This window comes from Tripterygium wilfordii, chromosome 9, assembly GCF_013401445.1.
Source record: "Tripterygium wilfordii isolate XIE 37 chromosome 9, ASM1340144v1, whole genome shotgun sequence".
Taxonomy (NCBI): Eukaryota; Viridiplantae; Streptophyta; class Magnoliopsida; order Celastrales; family Celastraceae; genus Tripterygium; species Tripterygium wilfordii.
The window spans coordinates 9,817,199-9,833,680 of record NC_052240.1 but is presented as its reverse complement, the minus strand read 5'-3'; the positions used below and the strand labels follow the sequence as shown (position 1 = coordinate 9,833,680).

Here is a 16,482-nt window from a genome sequence, read left to right as displayed (position 1 = left end):
ATGTATTAGTACATGTTGATGATCTTATCTTAACAAGTTCCTCTCCTACTCTCTTAAACAGAGTAACTAAAGCACTGGCATCTCATTTTTCTCTCAAAGAATTGGGGAATCTCTCGTACTTCCTTGGTGTAGAAGTGGTGTCTCATTCTCAAGGTCTTTTTTTGTCTCAACAAAAGTACATTCGAGATATACTTGAACGAACTCATATGGATGCTGCTAAGTCTATGCACACTCCACTCCCAGCTCACTTCACAACTGGCAGCACTGATGGCCTACCTCTCACTGATCCTACAGCATTTCGCCAAACAGTGGGCAGCTTACAATACTTAAGTCTCACCAGACCTGACATTAGCTTTGCCGCAAATCGTCTTGCTCAATTCATGCAAAAACCCACGGAGATACATTGGTCCTTACTTAAACGAGTCCTTCGCTACCTCAAAGGCTCTCTTCACTATGGTCTAAATGTGCTCAAGTCCACAAACTTAGAACTTCAAGCATATTCTGACTCAGATTGGGCTGGTCACCCAGATGATAGCTCGTCTACCTCTGCCTACATTGTCTTCCTCGGTCTTACCCCTATTTCCTGGCGCTCCAACAAACAACGTGCGATAGCCAGATCTTCAACGGAGGCGGAATATCGATCCCTTGCCTCCACAGCCTCTGAAGTCGTGTGGCTTACTCATCTTATGCGTGAACTCCGCTGCTCACCTACTACTCGACCTATCATTCACTGTGATAACCAGGGAGCTACCAATCTCAGTGTTAATCCTGTACTTCACTCCCGAATGAAGCATATCAAAGTTGACTTACACTTTGTCCGCCATCTCGTTACTCAAGGAATACTGTCCGTTCAGAAAATATCCACCACTTACCAGCTCGCCGATCTTCTTACAAAATCTCTGCTACGACAACGCTTCACTCTCTTGCGATCCAAGATAGGTGTCTTACCAAGTCCACATATCTTGAGGGGCGGTAATGAACCCAATACTCAAGTGGCCCAACATAACAAGAGATAACTCTGACCCATATTTCAAGCCCAGTCAGTCATTTGAATTATATCCGTTGTCTCAACGGATACCTGCTGTATCAGCTTTATGTCTTGTATCTCTGTAACCTCTGTTTCTAAGAGCCGTTGCTCTCTCTTGTATATGTAGCTTGTAACTCAATTGTTTTGGTAATGAAAATCATTCCTTCAAAACTCTTTACATTTGACTATAAGTTAATTTTAAGAAGTTTTGATGAGATGATTTTCATTGAATCAAAAGATAGAGTTACAAACTATATACATGTCTATATAGATAAGAGACTTTGGAATGATAAAGATTGATACTGCAAATTGTACAGGAAAAGGACACCGTAAATAAGAGACCGTTGAGGCAACCTCATTAAACTCATAACCATGCTATACAAGTATATATATGATATGTTTTAATCACACATGATGTTGTACAGGAAAGGACTACGCGTACATGCTCCCATGATGTTTAGGGTATATGAAAATTACCTAGTATATGTCACCCAATTTAGAACTGGAAGCTCAAAAGTAAAAACAACATCGGATATCCAGATGAGCCCCCTTTTCATCAAATTGCACCAATTTCAGAACAAAACTTCAAATGAAAAAAGACTTGAGGATTTCAAAGAGATTTTAAGAAATGAAAATCCTTATGTTGACATATATAGATAATTTCAGTTTCTAAACATCGACAACGTGTTTTGCTGAAAAAAAACATCACGTAGTAACTTCACAGTTAATCGTGCTTATGCGAAAGCACTATTGATCTGGGTGACCTCCTAGGAAGGTAAAGCCGTGCATACCCGATGTATCCACAGGAACCGAACAATATTATTGATGTGTATTGGAATGAAAATTATAATATGGTATCAGAGCCAACTCCACCCATTTGAGTCACATGTTGGCCTTTCGGATGTCCTTATGGACGGACCACCCACAGGTGAGCAGTACTCGTATGGCCTTTCGGATGTCCAACGAACGGACCACCCACAAGTAACCCTAACCCATACAGTCCACTTGTTGGGTTTGGTATAACCTACCTCACAAGTGCGGAGGAGTGTTAACATATATAAATAATTGATCAATTCCTAACCATCAAAAACACATTTTCCTAGAGGAAAATATCTCGTGGTAACTCCGCAGTTAAACATGCTTCTACGAGAGCACTATTGGGATTGGTGATCTCCTGGAATGCAAAGTCGTGCGTTCCTGATGTATCCACGGGAACCGGATAACCCAAAGCTGACAATATTATTGATATGTATTGGATTGAAAATTCTAATGCCTTCCCAGATCACCATGGAGAGATAAGAAAAGCCAGAGAGAAAAAGAGTGAGTTTTGTCCTTTTTCGTGCGTAAACGGTATAACCGGACTAAATTAATTTTGCCTAATTATGAGTCGAATTAATTACAAAGTTTGGTCCACAAAAAAAAATATAGGTTGGATCGTAAAATGCGTGGGTCACTTTAGATCCTTATTTTAAGTCGGCCCTGAGAGAATTATTTTATTGAAAAATATAAATAAATAAATATATTTATTTGAAGTTTGAATTTGGAGATAGTAAACGGAGTATGATGTGAAGAATGATGAGTTATTTGTGGCAGGTCACAGTTGGAGGTTGGTGTTAATGCTCATGTATATTGCAGAGTCCTACTTGATCTTGATGGCCTATTTATTGTTATTAATGGCTATATGCTTTTGAATTCCAAGTTGGTGTGATTTTGAACGCATGCATGGCTTACATTTTTTGTTTATGACTCAGTCAGTATTCTCAACAAATGAACCATATGTGGTATATATTTCCTCAAAATCGAAAATGACAGCGTTTACTAGTAATTGTACGTTTATCTCATGTAGGAAAATCACGATCCACATATATATATATATATATATTATTTTCACAATGTCTGAGTAGTCCTGCAAGCAAATCAGCAAGGTCTTGATCCCCGAAAAGCTTCATTCTGAATCCTCCATTTACATTTTACACCTTTGGTTGTGATTTACAAGTAGCAGCTGTAATCCAATGCTACTTATATCTCATTCTTAATATATATAAATATGTATGTATGTGTATACTTGTATAGTAATAGTCTCAGATCCTTGTTGAACAGCAAACTTATATGCATTTAAATCAACGCTACCTCTCAATCTCATATCTGTATTTTCATTAAAACTCAGGAAAATTCGAAGTAGGTGCCATGACAATGCTATATTTAAATGCTATATTAACGGGGCAGCCGGCCTCATGAATGCATGCAGATGCAATAGTGCTGTCCTTGTTAACGTATTAATTTACCAACAAAAAACCACCTATTCATCAACTTGGCAATACCAGGTACGACCAACTCTTTATTGCAACTGCCCTGCCCCTGATGTTCTCTCCAATTAAGTTGCTGTCTTTCGTAGCTAGCTCCTAACTGGTTCAGGACAAATTCATCTATCACACCACCTCATTTATTATCATTCATTAATATTTAGGTGTTCACGATTCGTTTAAAATTATATATTCAACAATTAAAATTGAATGATTTAGGGGTTGTGTCGCATCATATTTTTATTTTTTTATTTTTAAAATTTATCTAAATTTTTCTCCATCATTAAATGTGAATTTTAAACTCTAAGAAATTGTGATGTCCCCAAATCCAATGAATCGAGTGATCCAAACTCATTTTTTCCCCAAAATGAAAATATTTAATTTTTTTAGTGTAAATAAATTTATCGGCCCATGAAATAAATATTAAATCACATGTGTCATGTAAGTACATAAAAAGTATAATAAAACTTGAAACCCCCAAAATATGACCCTAATTTCATCCCCAATTAATGTGAAGTGTTGAATGTTAAATGACATATTTATAATCAATGACTATTTCACATGTCACCTAAATTTGGAGTAAAATGGGAGTCATATTTTGAAATGTGAAATATGTAGCATTACTCTAAAAAGTGATAGAAGCCATAGTTTTTAAAACCGTATCGTACTGTGAGGTTCAACGGTACGATATATCTAAAATACCTTTTAAGCATTTGAACCGTCTAAATCGCTAAAATACCATTAAACCACAAATATACCATGAACTGTTTAAACCTTAAAAACCGACAATTTTTTTTTGAAGTATGGAAATGACCATTTTGTGTGTAAAATATTGGTTAAACCCCGGTTTAAAAGTCATTTAAACCTTAAAATATCTCTAAAATGACTCATGGATGATGTTGATTGTAGATGATAATAAAATTTTATTCTTTTAATTATGTAAAATTGTATTTGGTAATATATTATATATATATATATATATTATTACTACATTATATACTTATGTAGTATATAGTTATATACTTATATATATTAATTTGCCACAATTTTTAGAGAGAAAATAATCCATTCCCTCGCTAACCGTTAAATTAAGAGTTGAATGATCAGATATCATCACTTTTTGACAAAAATTATTGGTGAACCCAAATACTTATTAGTTCGTAAAAATCCTCCCAGCATATGTATAAAAAGAGGATCTTCCTTTGCTCCTCTCTGCAGCAGTAGCCATTTGTCCGTTGGTAAGAAATAAAGTAATTTCCCACAAAAGTACAAATCAAAAGGAAATAAAAAGAAGAAGGAAGAACTAACTTTTGGAGGAGGCTCTCTTCGAAACTTCCCCAACTAAAATCACAAGATACAATCACAGACACAACCCCTTATTTACGATCTCTCAATCCTTTCACAGTTGGTGTTTCTTCAGGAGCATCTGTTGCTCAGAGGGGCTTCTCTACAACTCAAGGTTTGTGTTTGCCTTATCATTCTAATAGCTTCAACTGTTCTATATATTGAAACTTATTTGCTGGTTTTTGGAACTCAGTTTTAACTTTGTGCAAAACGGGTTGGTGAAAGTCTGATCAGCTTGATTTTGTTTTTGTTGGTATTATGACCAGCTTAGTATACAAAAAATCAAGTGGGTTTTACTGGCTCGTCCTTGACTCGTTGTGTCTGTTTGAATTTCATGCTGGTGGAAATTTATTGGGATTTTTTCATTCATTTATTAGATATTAATTGGAATAGGGTTCTTCGTTTGGAGTTTTTCTTGGTAAAATATTGATTTAGGTATTGCAGTAATGTTGAGCACGACACCTATAATCCTTAGTGAAATGTACTTGATATATCATAACGTTGTTTAGCTGATGAAAAGGCTACTTTTGCTACTTTTGGATATGTATATTTCATTACCGACAATAACCTGTCATCTTGGTATTGATTATTCAGCTTATATATACAATAAGAACTTTAAATGAGTTAATCTTGAGGAAAGAAAAAGAGAAGGTAATTATAAGTTTCTTCCCTTTATTGCACATGGAAAGTAAAATAAACCTGATATTGACTGGTTGAAAATCTTGTCGGGAGCATAATTAAAAGTTCTTGAGAAACCTTAAGGTTTCACTCTGGATGTATTTAATGTCCTTTCTTGCACTAGATAGTAATCTTTATTATTGTTTGCGCATATTACATTTTCTCTGATTACTCTGTTCACTAGGCATGGCTATTTATGTGCAAAAAGCACTATAAGATTGTAACAACTGAATGCAGCAACTGTGTTATTTTGTTTCCTTTATTTTAAGTCTGAAAAATATGACAATTTTTTTGTCAAACAGGACATATGGCCAGCTGTGGTGGCAGAAACGAGCCTGACTGGATTAAAAGAGTGAAGTCTGGGGGTTCAGTTCCACCAGTTGGACCAGATAATTGCTCATATGGGTGGGCATCGCCGCCTGGAGAAAATTTCATGGTCAGAGGTCCCGAATACTTGTCAACCAGGAATAAAATCGCTGGTGGTCAATATCTTCTCAAGCCTATTGGTTTTGATTGGGTTAAAGGCTCTTTAAAGATTGGGGATGTCTTGAATCATCCAAACAGCCGTGTCAGAAAGGTCCTTGAAGAGGAGTTCCCAACTGGTGATAGGCCTTTTGTATGGGCTTTCAATCTACAACTACCAAGCAAGGATAACTATAGTGTTATAGCTTATTTCACAGTAAGCAAGCCTATTCAGGAGGGATCCTTGATGGATCAATTCTTAAAAGGGGATGATGCTTTTAGGAATTCTCGGCTGAAGTTGATTGCCAACATTGTCAAGGGCCCTTGGATTGTGAAGAAAGCAATGGGGGAACAGGCCATAAGCTTAATTGGTCAAACTCTTTCCTGTAAATATTGTGTTACAAATAATTCTCTAGAAATAGATGTTGATGTTGGATCATCCATGGCTGCAAGTGTAATAATGCATCTTGCGTTGGGTTACTTCACGACAATGGCAGTAGACATAGCTTTCCTCATTGAGAGCCAAACTGAGTCGGAGTTTCCAGAACAAATTCTAGGAGCTTTCAGATTCTCTGAACTAAATCCTGCTTCTGCTTCCTCAATTGAACTATCAACAGATGCAAGTGCTGGTAACTTGGAGTCTTCGTTGCCAACACGTTTTTGGAAGTCAATTGGGCAAGGCTTCTCTCAATATTTCCATCCGGGTGCTCAAGAAGGAAGTTCTACCTCTGGCTCAGCCCATGCTAATTAATGGAGTTGTTGATCGTGAAGGTAGAAATGAAGATGCAAAGAAATGGTAAGTGTTTTGCAATATGATTACCACCTTGAAAATTGTCTAAAAATGAGGGTTTAAATGCATGTTTTCCTTTGGTTATGTAAGACTAAAAATTTGACATCAGTTGGCTTCCTTTTGCCAGAAAGTTGTCGTCCTTGGAATAAAGTAAATATTACATTAATTCCTCTTGGCATCTTTAAGATGTTATTTCTCCATCATTGTATATCAAACATAATTCATATATGCTACTTGATAGACCACCTATACACATATAATATATTCGTGACCATGAAGTCGAGTGCTCTCATATTTATACATTTTTAACTTGAATCGAATCACTGCACCAGAATCACAGCACCAGTGTGCTGCCAAGCCCCTAGGTTCTTTTCTTCCATATTTGTGATAAACTTCAGAGGAGTTTAGATTAGATGGCCCCATACTTGCTAGTACAGTGGTGCATAAGTTTACCCTACCAATGAAAAAGAAAAAAAGAACAAAAGAGAAGGGTAGATGATGCGCACAAATCTCTCTGCAGGACCCTTTTTCGTTCATTCTCTGCTTATGCATCCCTGATTCTGTTTCTCTGTGTGGTTTGTATTTATCTGGAGCCTGTTTTAGGTTTGGCACAATTATTTCTTAATGTGCATAGTCCTTGACCTTGACATACTTGGAAGTTCTACAGATAACGTGACTGGATTACATTATTGCTTATGGCAACTAAACCATTCATATTTTGCATGAAAATCTTCCTTTTCTAATTGCTGTGAATGTTATTATCTGCAAATCATTCAGATGCCCCAGATGGATTGTACATGCCCGTAGTTGAGAAAAATACTGACACAGGTTGAGCTCCCACATATTGAAGCATGAAGTTCTTGATTAGCAGCCATCCATTTGTTCTAAATTTATTGCAGTCTGACAGTCTGTGTATGGTGTATTACCTTGGCAATCGACGAGTTTTATGTTATTCGTTGACAAGATGTCAATATGTATTTACAAGTTCATTTCACTGATTTCTTGTCAATTTAGTCCCTGATATTGTTGATGATGGAGTGTTGTAGTAATTCCAGGTTGATGTCATCCAGTTTACTCTATCAGGGGTGATGAATATTCAAGCTGTTTTAAGATTGAGACTTGATTGTTGCTAATGCACATGTCAAACAACATTCACTTGAATATTTTCAAAAACATTTACAAATCCAAATTTGCTTAAAATGCTCCAACACAAACAAGACAAACTAATTGCTCGAGAAGGGAGAGAGTGAGAAGCAAAGAATGCAAAAATTGGTTTGAATGTGTAGTAAGAATAGTTGTTGAAGTAAAAAAGCAGCAACACCTAGAAGACCATGAGTGCATGTCCAAGTCTAATGTCCGACTATGATTCATTCAATAATCACTAAAAGCCCAAGTGACTCGTAACTGCAAGCGATTGAGTTTTGTAACAGTGCAATCATGACGTGGGAGCAACTTAATTTTTAAAACAAAAAAATATAAAAAAAAAGAAAAGGAAAACAGCTCCACTTTTTCAAACCGCTCTTTAAAAAGCTTGGTTCTGAAACTTTTATTTTAAAACGATTAAGCTGACGGTTGTTGAGCGGTACCATCAACTTAATCAAGAATTAGGCCATTGAAAGAGAGCTCATTTATTATACTGACTACTTGCACTTGCGGAAGAACCACAACCACAAATGGGATTTCCTCACCTTGCATTGCTGTAGCAACAGCCTCTCTTCCTTTTGATTCATCCGTACCTTATCTCCATCGATTCTCCACCAATCAATCACTCACTTCCTGTATCTTCCACATGTTTTCTTGCTCCCTCCTTGTCCATATATTTTCTCAATTTCTACTCTCCGGTTTCTTTTTTCCTTCTCTCTTGTCTCTTCCTCCTTTTCTTGACCTGTCATGCTGAGCATGTGTTCATACCAAATAGATTGTTGAAACTATTAGATGAAAACTTGTCAAGAACCATTTGTTGTGTTGTTTTGGCACTGATAGTGGCTCTTTAACTGCTTATTTCCATTTGGGTCCTTTCAATTTTGATCATACCTCCACTTGCGCCTCCTTTTTCTGTGAAAATCCTGCATATGGGTGCGTCTTAAAGGCAGATAGAAGGTTGTAGGAAGATATAGAGAGGTGGGTATCAGTTACAACACTTGAGAAGTGGAAAAGGAATTGAAAATGAAGATTCAGTGTGATGTATGTGAGAAAGCTCCAGCCACAGTAATTTGTTGTGCAGATGAGGCTGCTCTCTGCCAGAAATGTGATGTTGAAGTTCATGCCGCAAACAAGTTAGCAAGCAAGCACCAGAGGCTTCACCTTCAATGCCTCTCCAACAAGCTCCCTCGATGCGACATATGCCAAGTAATGTTGATCTCTTAACCTCCTGTTGATGTAGTTTACTTCATCTATGATGTTCAATTTTGAGTTCTAGTAATAATTATTGGTCTGTCTTTTAGACTTCTTGTCTGTTTGTCATGAAAATTTGAGGAATTTTTTGTGAAGAGCTTCCTTGCTAACTTGGGAACTCAATTGAGCCCAGATTTTGTCCTAAAATGGGTCTTATGATTTTCAAAAAATGTGGTTAGAACTTAGAAGCCATAGTACATGACAAACGTTAGTTAGGTCATTATAAACGGGATCAGGTGTTCCAGTGTGCCACTCTTTTTTGCTGAATGGTGTCAGTTCTTCAGGTTTCTTTTCTTTGAAATTGTTTGGTTTTATTTGTCAAAATTGAGGCTCTATGTGGTTGTATTGGCTATAATGAGCTATGGCTATGTGTGGACGAAAATTTTAACTGCTGTTGGATATGAGATGTCAACGCTTACATTTACGTTAACTAGGAGAAGCCTAATAACTTGAAGCTCCGTACTCAAATTCTGGGGATATTATAAAGTGATTGCAATTGCAAAAATATTTATAGGATCATGAAAAGCAAAACGATATACATAGTTACATAGGTTACATAAAAAGCTTTTTGGGAAGATTTGGCAGTTCATGTGGATAAAGCTACAGAAGCCGAGATAATGAAAATTGTTTCCCTGCACCTAGGTGTATGTGTGATGACAAACCAACCACTTGAACTAGGTCACGCATATTATAGGGGAATCATGTCCTTAGCAGACAAATGTTGCACCTGGCATATGTTGGATGTCAATAGATGTGTCTCTATTGACAGTCACCAAGCCAAAAGACGTGTCTCTACGGAGACTTAAAGCCAACAGATGTCTTTACGGAGAGGTATGATGTCAATAGATGTGTCTGTATAGATAGTCACCAAGCCAAAAGAGTGTCTCTACGAAGAGTCATCGACTCATCAAGCCAACAGACATGTCCCTCAGAACATGCACCAATATCTCTATATAAGTGTCTAGTTGCAAAGTGAATTCATAAGAGAGACAACTGCTAAAAACTGATATTATCTTCTACATGGTTTGCTGCAGAAAATCATACACAATTGGTCATTCTGTTTCTATTACTTTGTGATTGCTTTGTTGGTGGGGGCAAATAAAGCTTCAAGGAAAGTGGCATTGCAACACGTCTCGAAGCCATTTCATTCTTCCATAGTATTCCGTGAATTTGTTCCAACAACATATACAGATGCCTCATTAAGTCAATAATTGATGAATAACGACGCTTGTAACACATGCTGCCACTTTATCTAGTTGGAAAAACTTCTTTGAAGAAGTTTTAAACGCCTCGAGAGTTCCCCAAAAATGAATTGTGATCTCGCTCTATTATTTTGGAGAATCTAGATTAGATTTCAGAGAGGAACACCATTAATTTGATCTCATTGGAAGAGAACCGAGTCTTACTTTTCCATGTTCAAACATATTGACCTGAACATATTGGTTAAGGGAACACTTGCCGCCTGGGTTTATGCCCAAACATTGCCTTAATGCTAAAGTTTAGTCTAGGTAGTGGAAAATTTAATCTCTATCATTTCTTTGCTTGCTAACTTGGAATTCAAACTTCAAAATTGTTTTCTGTGGGATAATTTACTTTTCAACATTCAAGCATGGTTGTTCCCCACACCTTGTATTTTCCTTCTAATTCTTATCCCTCTCTCTCTGACATTTATTCATTTGTGTGCAGGAGAAGGCAGCTTTCATTTTCTGTGTTGAGGACAGAGCCCTCTTCTGTAAGGACTGCGATGAACGCATACATCCTGCTGGCAACCTTTCTGCTAATCACCAGCGGTTCCTGGCTACTGGTATTCAGGTGGCTTTGAGCTCTAGCTGCACCAAGGGTACTGAAAAGAGCATCATAGACCCACAACCAAATCAGGGTTCAAAGCAAATGTCTACAAGAACTCCCGTGCAACCACAATCCAGCTTCACTTCTCCATGGGCTGTTGATGACTTCTTACAGTTCTCAGATTTTGAATCGTCTGACAAGGTAATAAACATTTATGCAGAGTCTGCATAGTATTTTACTTTACTTGTGTCTGCACTTGATTTTTCATCATGATGAATGACCATAAATATCTTTAGATATTTGCTTTAGTATTAATTATTTTTGAGCCTGGCTGCATTAAGCTGAAGCCACTAATCATCAAGTGTATTTGACTCAGTATTTAAGTCGTAAAATGGTTTGAATTCGAAAGGCAAATCTCTACATTACTATGAAATGTCATGATGAGTGATTGTAGAGAACAATACTATGGTAGTTTCACAAATATTTAAAAGTTAAATCTAGACGATGCACAGGTTATACATGGCTAGCTGGGGTAACTGATGGAGTTATATTTCTTAGAAAAAAGGGACTGCAGTTCTCTCGCCAATGTTACTGAATCATTGTTGTTTTTATTGGTATACGGAGCACATCGAGGCTTAATCATTGGCTTTCTTTAACTTTACTTATTATTCTATTCCGCAGAAAGAGCAACTTGAGTTTGGGGAGTTCGAATGGCTTACAGACATGAATCTTTTTGGAGAGCAACTTCCTCAGGAAGCCTTAGCTGCAGCTGAAGTTCCTCAGCTTCCAATGTCCCAATCAAACAACGTTAGCTCATATAGACCTCCCAAGTCTAGCGTGCCCAACAAGAAGCTGAGGATTGAGATGCCAGATGACGACGAGGAGTTCTTTACTGTTCCGGATCTCGGCTAGACTATCCTACCGTATGTATCAATATTTGTAGACATGCATCTCTCGAGCCTTCTGTGTGTTTCATCCATCTCAACTTAGTGTAGGATGGTAGTATCTTGCTAGATTTTTCTGTATTATTTCCTTTCTAAATTCTGGTTCGTCTTCTATTACGTACTTTTGTTCTGAGTTTTGAGAGAGCTAGCATTCCATTCTCTGGGTGTATAGTGTTCGCAAATTCACACATTGATTTATTCTATCATCTTATCTTTATTCCTTTACTTTTAACTTAAGATTTAATAGCAAGTAATCCAGGTTCTTGGCATGTCAACTACAAGTAACATATAATATAACGAGCTTTCTGCAATCAAAGCAAACTCAACTATCTCATAAAATGGCAAAACTATGCTTCCCATAATCTTCTCTTCACATTCTCAAGTCCCTAACAAATTTATCCGCCATCTAAGTTTTAGCGAATTATTTTTAATATCGGAGATGGATTTTGCTATAATGAGCTAATTTAAATGTGCTTTTTTGAAATAGGTTTGAAAAATGATCACTCATTTGGTTACTTGGAGATGGTGACTTTTTTGAGAAATCGAATGAGGTATCAAAGTATTATATCAATAATCAAAGGAGTGTTTTGGTTACTCATTTTGATTAAATGGGGATCTAAATTCAATAACTGTCACTTTGCATCCCCAACCCAACAAATAGAGTCTCCAATGCATGAACCAAGTGGGGATGCAAATATAGTGATCCAGATATTTGGATGCAAAAATTATTCTGGATGAGAGAGAAATGGGAGGATGCAAAATGACAGGTACTCTTTCCTAACTCAACGGTTTCATCAATGGGAGGAGAGAGAAATTCTATCTTTGGAATCTTCCCTCGTCTCTCTACAATCTGGAATGCCTAATTCTATCTTCTCCCCTGATCGAGTGGTTACGCTCCTTGGCAGCCCTAGTTGGATTGAATTTGAACTACTTGTCTCAAACATTATTCTCTAGTGAAATTCTCTCTCTTTTTTTTTTTGTGAAATTGTGTCGAACAGAATCAATCAAAGAAAAATGGGGAAAGACGAGGAGATGAAGGAAGGGATTGAGGGGAGACAGATAAATGAAGAGTATAAAAACTGAAAAAAGAACAGTTCTTTACTCTACGATTTGGTCATTACTCATGCTCTATAGTGGCCATCCCTCATCGGTAGAGAACCAGCTTTTGAGTCATATCTCGTATGTTATTCAAGGTGAAGGATAGAGGTTTGACTTATCAGTTTGGGGTTTACCTTCGTTTCTTATTGGGCTTGATACTGTCGGGTCATTTTCAACAAACAAATTGTTTTTATATTTAGATAGTGTTGCAATCTAAATAACGAGATAGTAGATTTAAAATTAGAATTTTAGTTAAAATGTGTCACTAGAAAACAAGATTAACGTAACAATATTAAAACAACATTAACATAGTACATTAAAAAAGACACATATTGAAATTATATCCTCTCATTCTACGTTGTAAATTCCACAAATGTTCAACAAGATCTAACTGCAGTTGACAATGAATTGTGATGTTTGTTATATCATGATGATTTTTTAAAATGAGTTTGAAAAATGATTATTCATTTGATTACTTAAGTTGGAGGTGATAACATTTTGGGAAATCGAAGAGGTATCAAAATAATGTAATCAAATGATTGTTTTTGTTACTCATTTTGATTACTCCCATTGTAGCCACGGTTTACTTTGTTCTTGGACTTTCCAACCGGAAATCTTCCACCGCGTTTCAGTGAAAGTATCGCAACCAAGGGGCAGCCTCGTGAACAACTACTTAAGTTGTGCACCTACCATCCCACCCTGCTCCTGAGCCGGAGGGCAAAGACCAACTTCAGAATGCTTTAGTCAGAGTGATGGGCAGTCAACGAGACTCTGGTTTATTGTCAAAAAAAATTCAGTTAGTATAATATATGGAGACTACAAATTCTAGCATTCATTGATGCAATACCAACATTGAAGGTACTACCAAGGCACCCACACCTCTATCCCCTATATAATCGTGGGATGTTAGCCAAAAATCAAACACCATAAAATTCAAGAACAAAGACGAAACCGGTGGCTGGGTAATGAAATATCAGAAACCATATGTAAACCACTACACAAATAAACTGAAAGAGCCAAAAATTTCTACAATATTCCGAAGCACTGTATGAATACAAATTTCTTCTTTTTTCTTACTACAAGAAAAAGGATACAGTTTAGAAAAGCCACTTAACAGTAGTAATATTGCCAAGCCACACGAAAAGTGGCAACTGTGCCAAGGCAATGTGAATAGCAACATATAGTGTTGCTTGCTTGAATCATACCTCCTAACCTCTGCAAAGAGGACTCTCTTCATTGTCTTCACCAAGAAAATACCCATGTATAAGCATGTCCATGGCATCACAAAGTAGTACGAGTATCTCCATGTAATTTTTCCAAGAACAGCAAAACACAACCTGGTGAAAGCGTACCCAGCATATGCCACAATGTCCAACAAGAGAGCTTCTCCACCGCCCAACGAAAGTAATGCCACTTTTAGCAACATCAGTTGCATAAACCAGCCAAGCAACCCCTTGACAAACAACCAATTAAGAGCTTCTGGACTAAACCTGAAATCCAAATTCATAAGACATTCCTACATTAGAGTGACAGAGACATAATGAAATACTATGGTAAATTAGTAATATGGAAACTTTAAGTATGCGTGGACAGAGATGAGTAGAGCTATGTCAGTGGCAAAAAACCTATGCCGTGCTTTCCCTTCTGGTTAGTTTTCATCTTATGATATTGTGAAACATATGTGCAACACAAGATGTAGCAATTTCAAAATCCAACAAAAAAAAATAGAATACAAATCACAAAGGAAAAATGACTCCATCTATGTGCAGGACACAAAATTTACAGTCGGTTTAGCCTCTAGGGCCACTTGTGCAACAAGGTCCACTCAAATAAACAGAACAGAAATATGATGTCCTTATAAGCCACTTGGTTATCATATTCTCATTTGATTAATAATTAAAATCAAATTCACAACATTCAAATGGGTGACCTGATGTAGAAGAGAGAATAAATGCGTTCTGGGGAGCAAGAAAAAATTCTTGAGATCTTAGCAACAAATTAGAAATCATCAACTTGAGTTCCATTCTGTAAGCACTTTCTTTATTTTCAGGAAGCCAACAGAAACTAAGGGTATGAATGCAGGTTTCTAGCTGAGCCTACAATTCATTGTCCAAAAGGATAAGAGGGTGAAGACATTTAATTATTTAAGTTTTAGTCTAACAACATCTTTTAAAAATACAGTAGGAGAGAGGACAACTGAAGACATCAGTATGATCTTCAGTTGGGATAAGCATAGGGGGCAATTTTAACTGGGGATGAGCATAGGAGAAGGTGAATAATGTAAATGATTGATTATTGAGAATAAGCAGCAAGGATGTGAACTATTTTCTAATTCATTGCGACGCTGTAAAGAATAATGGCATACCATCTTTGCTGGAGTAGAGATGCCATAGAAAAAGTAATGTCAGAGCAGAGTAATAGAAGCTACTCTTTTGATCATGTAGAACATAGCCTTAGTGGCATCAAATGAATTTTTGTAGACATGTTTTTGTAACAAAGCAAGATACTCCAGAAATAATTAAAACGTGTTATAGCGCCAAATAATGGGCATATCATGAGAGTTAAAGTACCATCTCATAATCTATGGCTCAATTAGAGCCAAACTCAGGGGCGGCAATTAACTTGAAAAGCGTATTTTGTTCTCTTTGCTCCTCATGATTCTGTTGTTCTAGAAACAGAGGAGGATTGGGTTGAGTCCATGGCAGCAGGCTAGAATACTTGTATATCTGCAATAATTTGTTCTGCTGTTTTTTCTTGCACTCAACTATTTTGATGACAATTTTTCTTTCTGGTTCTCTTTGGTTCTATGGATTTGATAAAATCACTATCAAATATCAAAAGAATAAATAAAAGGCGATGCAACACCAAGAGAATGGCCGCTCAAGAACCAACCAAAAAAGGAGAATGACTGGAGCAGTATTCAAGTTAGCAACAGAAGTCAAAAGAACTCCATCCTTCCACAGCCGGATTTCTGAAATAGCCATATTGCTCATTTACGATCAAATCGAAGCATCGACACTACTGGAAGCAGGATATTCTATGCATTGTTCTAACTAAACACGAAAAACTGTCATGGTGCACATATTCTGTTTCTTTTTTTCATTCCCTGTCTATCTAACTAATTTTTAAAAAAAGAAAGGACATTTCAAATTTCAAGAGTAAGCACAGTAAAATGTCATTTTCACTACATACAGAGAGACTGTATAATCATTTGTTTTTTCCGCCTGTATCTAGACAACATAAACCATTGTGGTGAAACAAATCATTATGGTGAATTGTAATAGTGAATCGTTTTTAAATACAAGAAAGCCATGACTGAAAATTTTGTGAAAGAAGAAGATGTTTTAATGAATAGCTAGAAGTACACATTATAAACCAAACCTAGATTGCACAGAAAGGCACAAAATGCTTCATGTAGTAGAAATGAGACTTTAGTTGGGTTTAAAGTGGATATTGAGTAAGCTTACTTTCAGTTAAGTCCCAAAGACAAGCCGGCAAGAACAATGTAAGTGCCAAATGCCATGAACGGGATGGATAGATCTGATGCATTGATGTCATAAATAGGGGGTTTACATGATAGCCTGCCCCCCACTGGCTCGGTTATGCGTGTCCAATGTCCCTGAAGGAATGATAAAGGAATCCAACAAAAATGAA

At 36.8% G+C, this 16,482-nt stretch overlaps 2 protein-coding genes across 3 annotated transcripts; both read left to right on the top strand.

Annotated features, from left to right (window-relative positions):
* Positions 1–4,519: 4,519 nt before the first annotated feature.
* LOC120005373 (protein ENHANCED DISEASE RESISTANCE 2-like) lies at positions 4,520–7,718 on the top strand. Of its 2 annotated transcripts, XM_038854975.1 has the most exons (3): positions 4,520–4,789; positions 5,655–6,610; positions 7,382–7,718. In XM_038854975.1, exon 2 carries the CDS (start codon positions 5,660–5,662, stop codon positions 6,563–6,565), a length of 906 nt encoding a protein of 301 aa, XP_038710903.1. In that variant the 5' UTR covers positions 4,520–4,789; positions 5,655–5,659; the 3' UTR covers positions 6,566–6,610; positions 7,382–7,718. The 2 variants fall into 2 exon arrangements, with proteins under 2 accessions (XP_038710903.1, XP_038710904.1); XM_038854976.1 differs by lacking the exon at positions 7,382–7,718 and having other exon boundaries at positions 5,655–6,770.
* A 561-nt stretch (positions 7,719–8,279) lies between these two features.
* On the top strand, positions 8,280–11,947 carry LOC120005336 (B-box zinc finger protein 24-like). Its single transcript, XM_038854920.1, has 3 exons — positions 8,280–8,953; positions 10,685–10,987; positions 11,468–11,947. The coding sequence occupies exons 1-3, from the start codon at positions 8,771–8,773 to the stop codon at positions 11,696–11,698; spliced, it is 717 nt and encodes a 238-aa protein (XP_038710848.1). The 5' UTR covers positions 8,280–8,770; the 3' UTR covers positions 11,699–11,947.
* Positions 11,948–16,482: the final 4,535 nt, after the last annotated feature.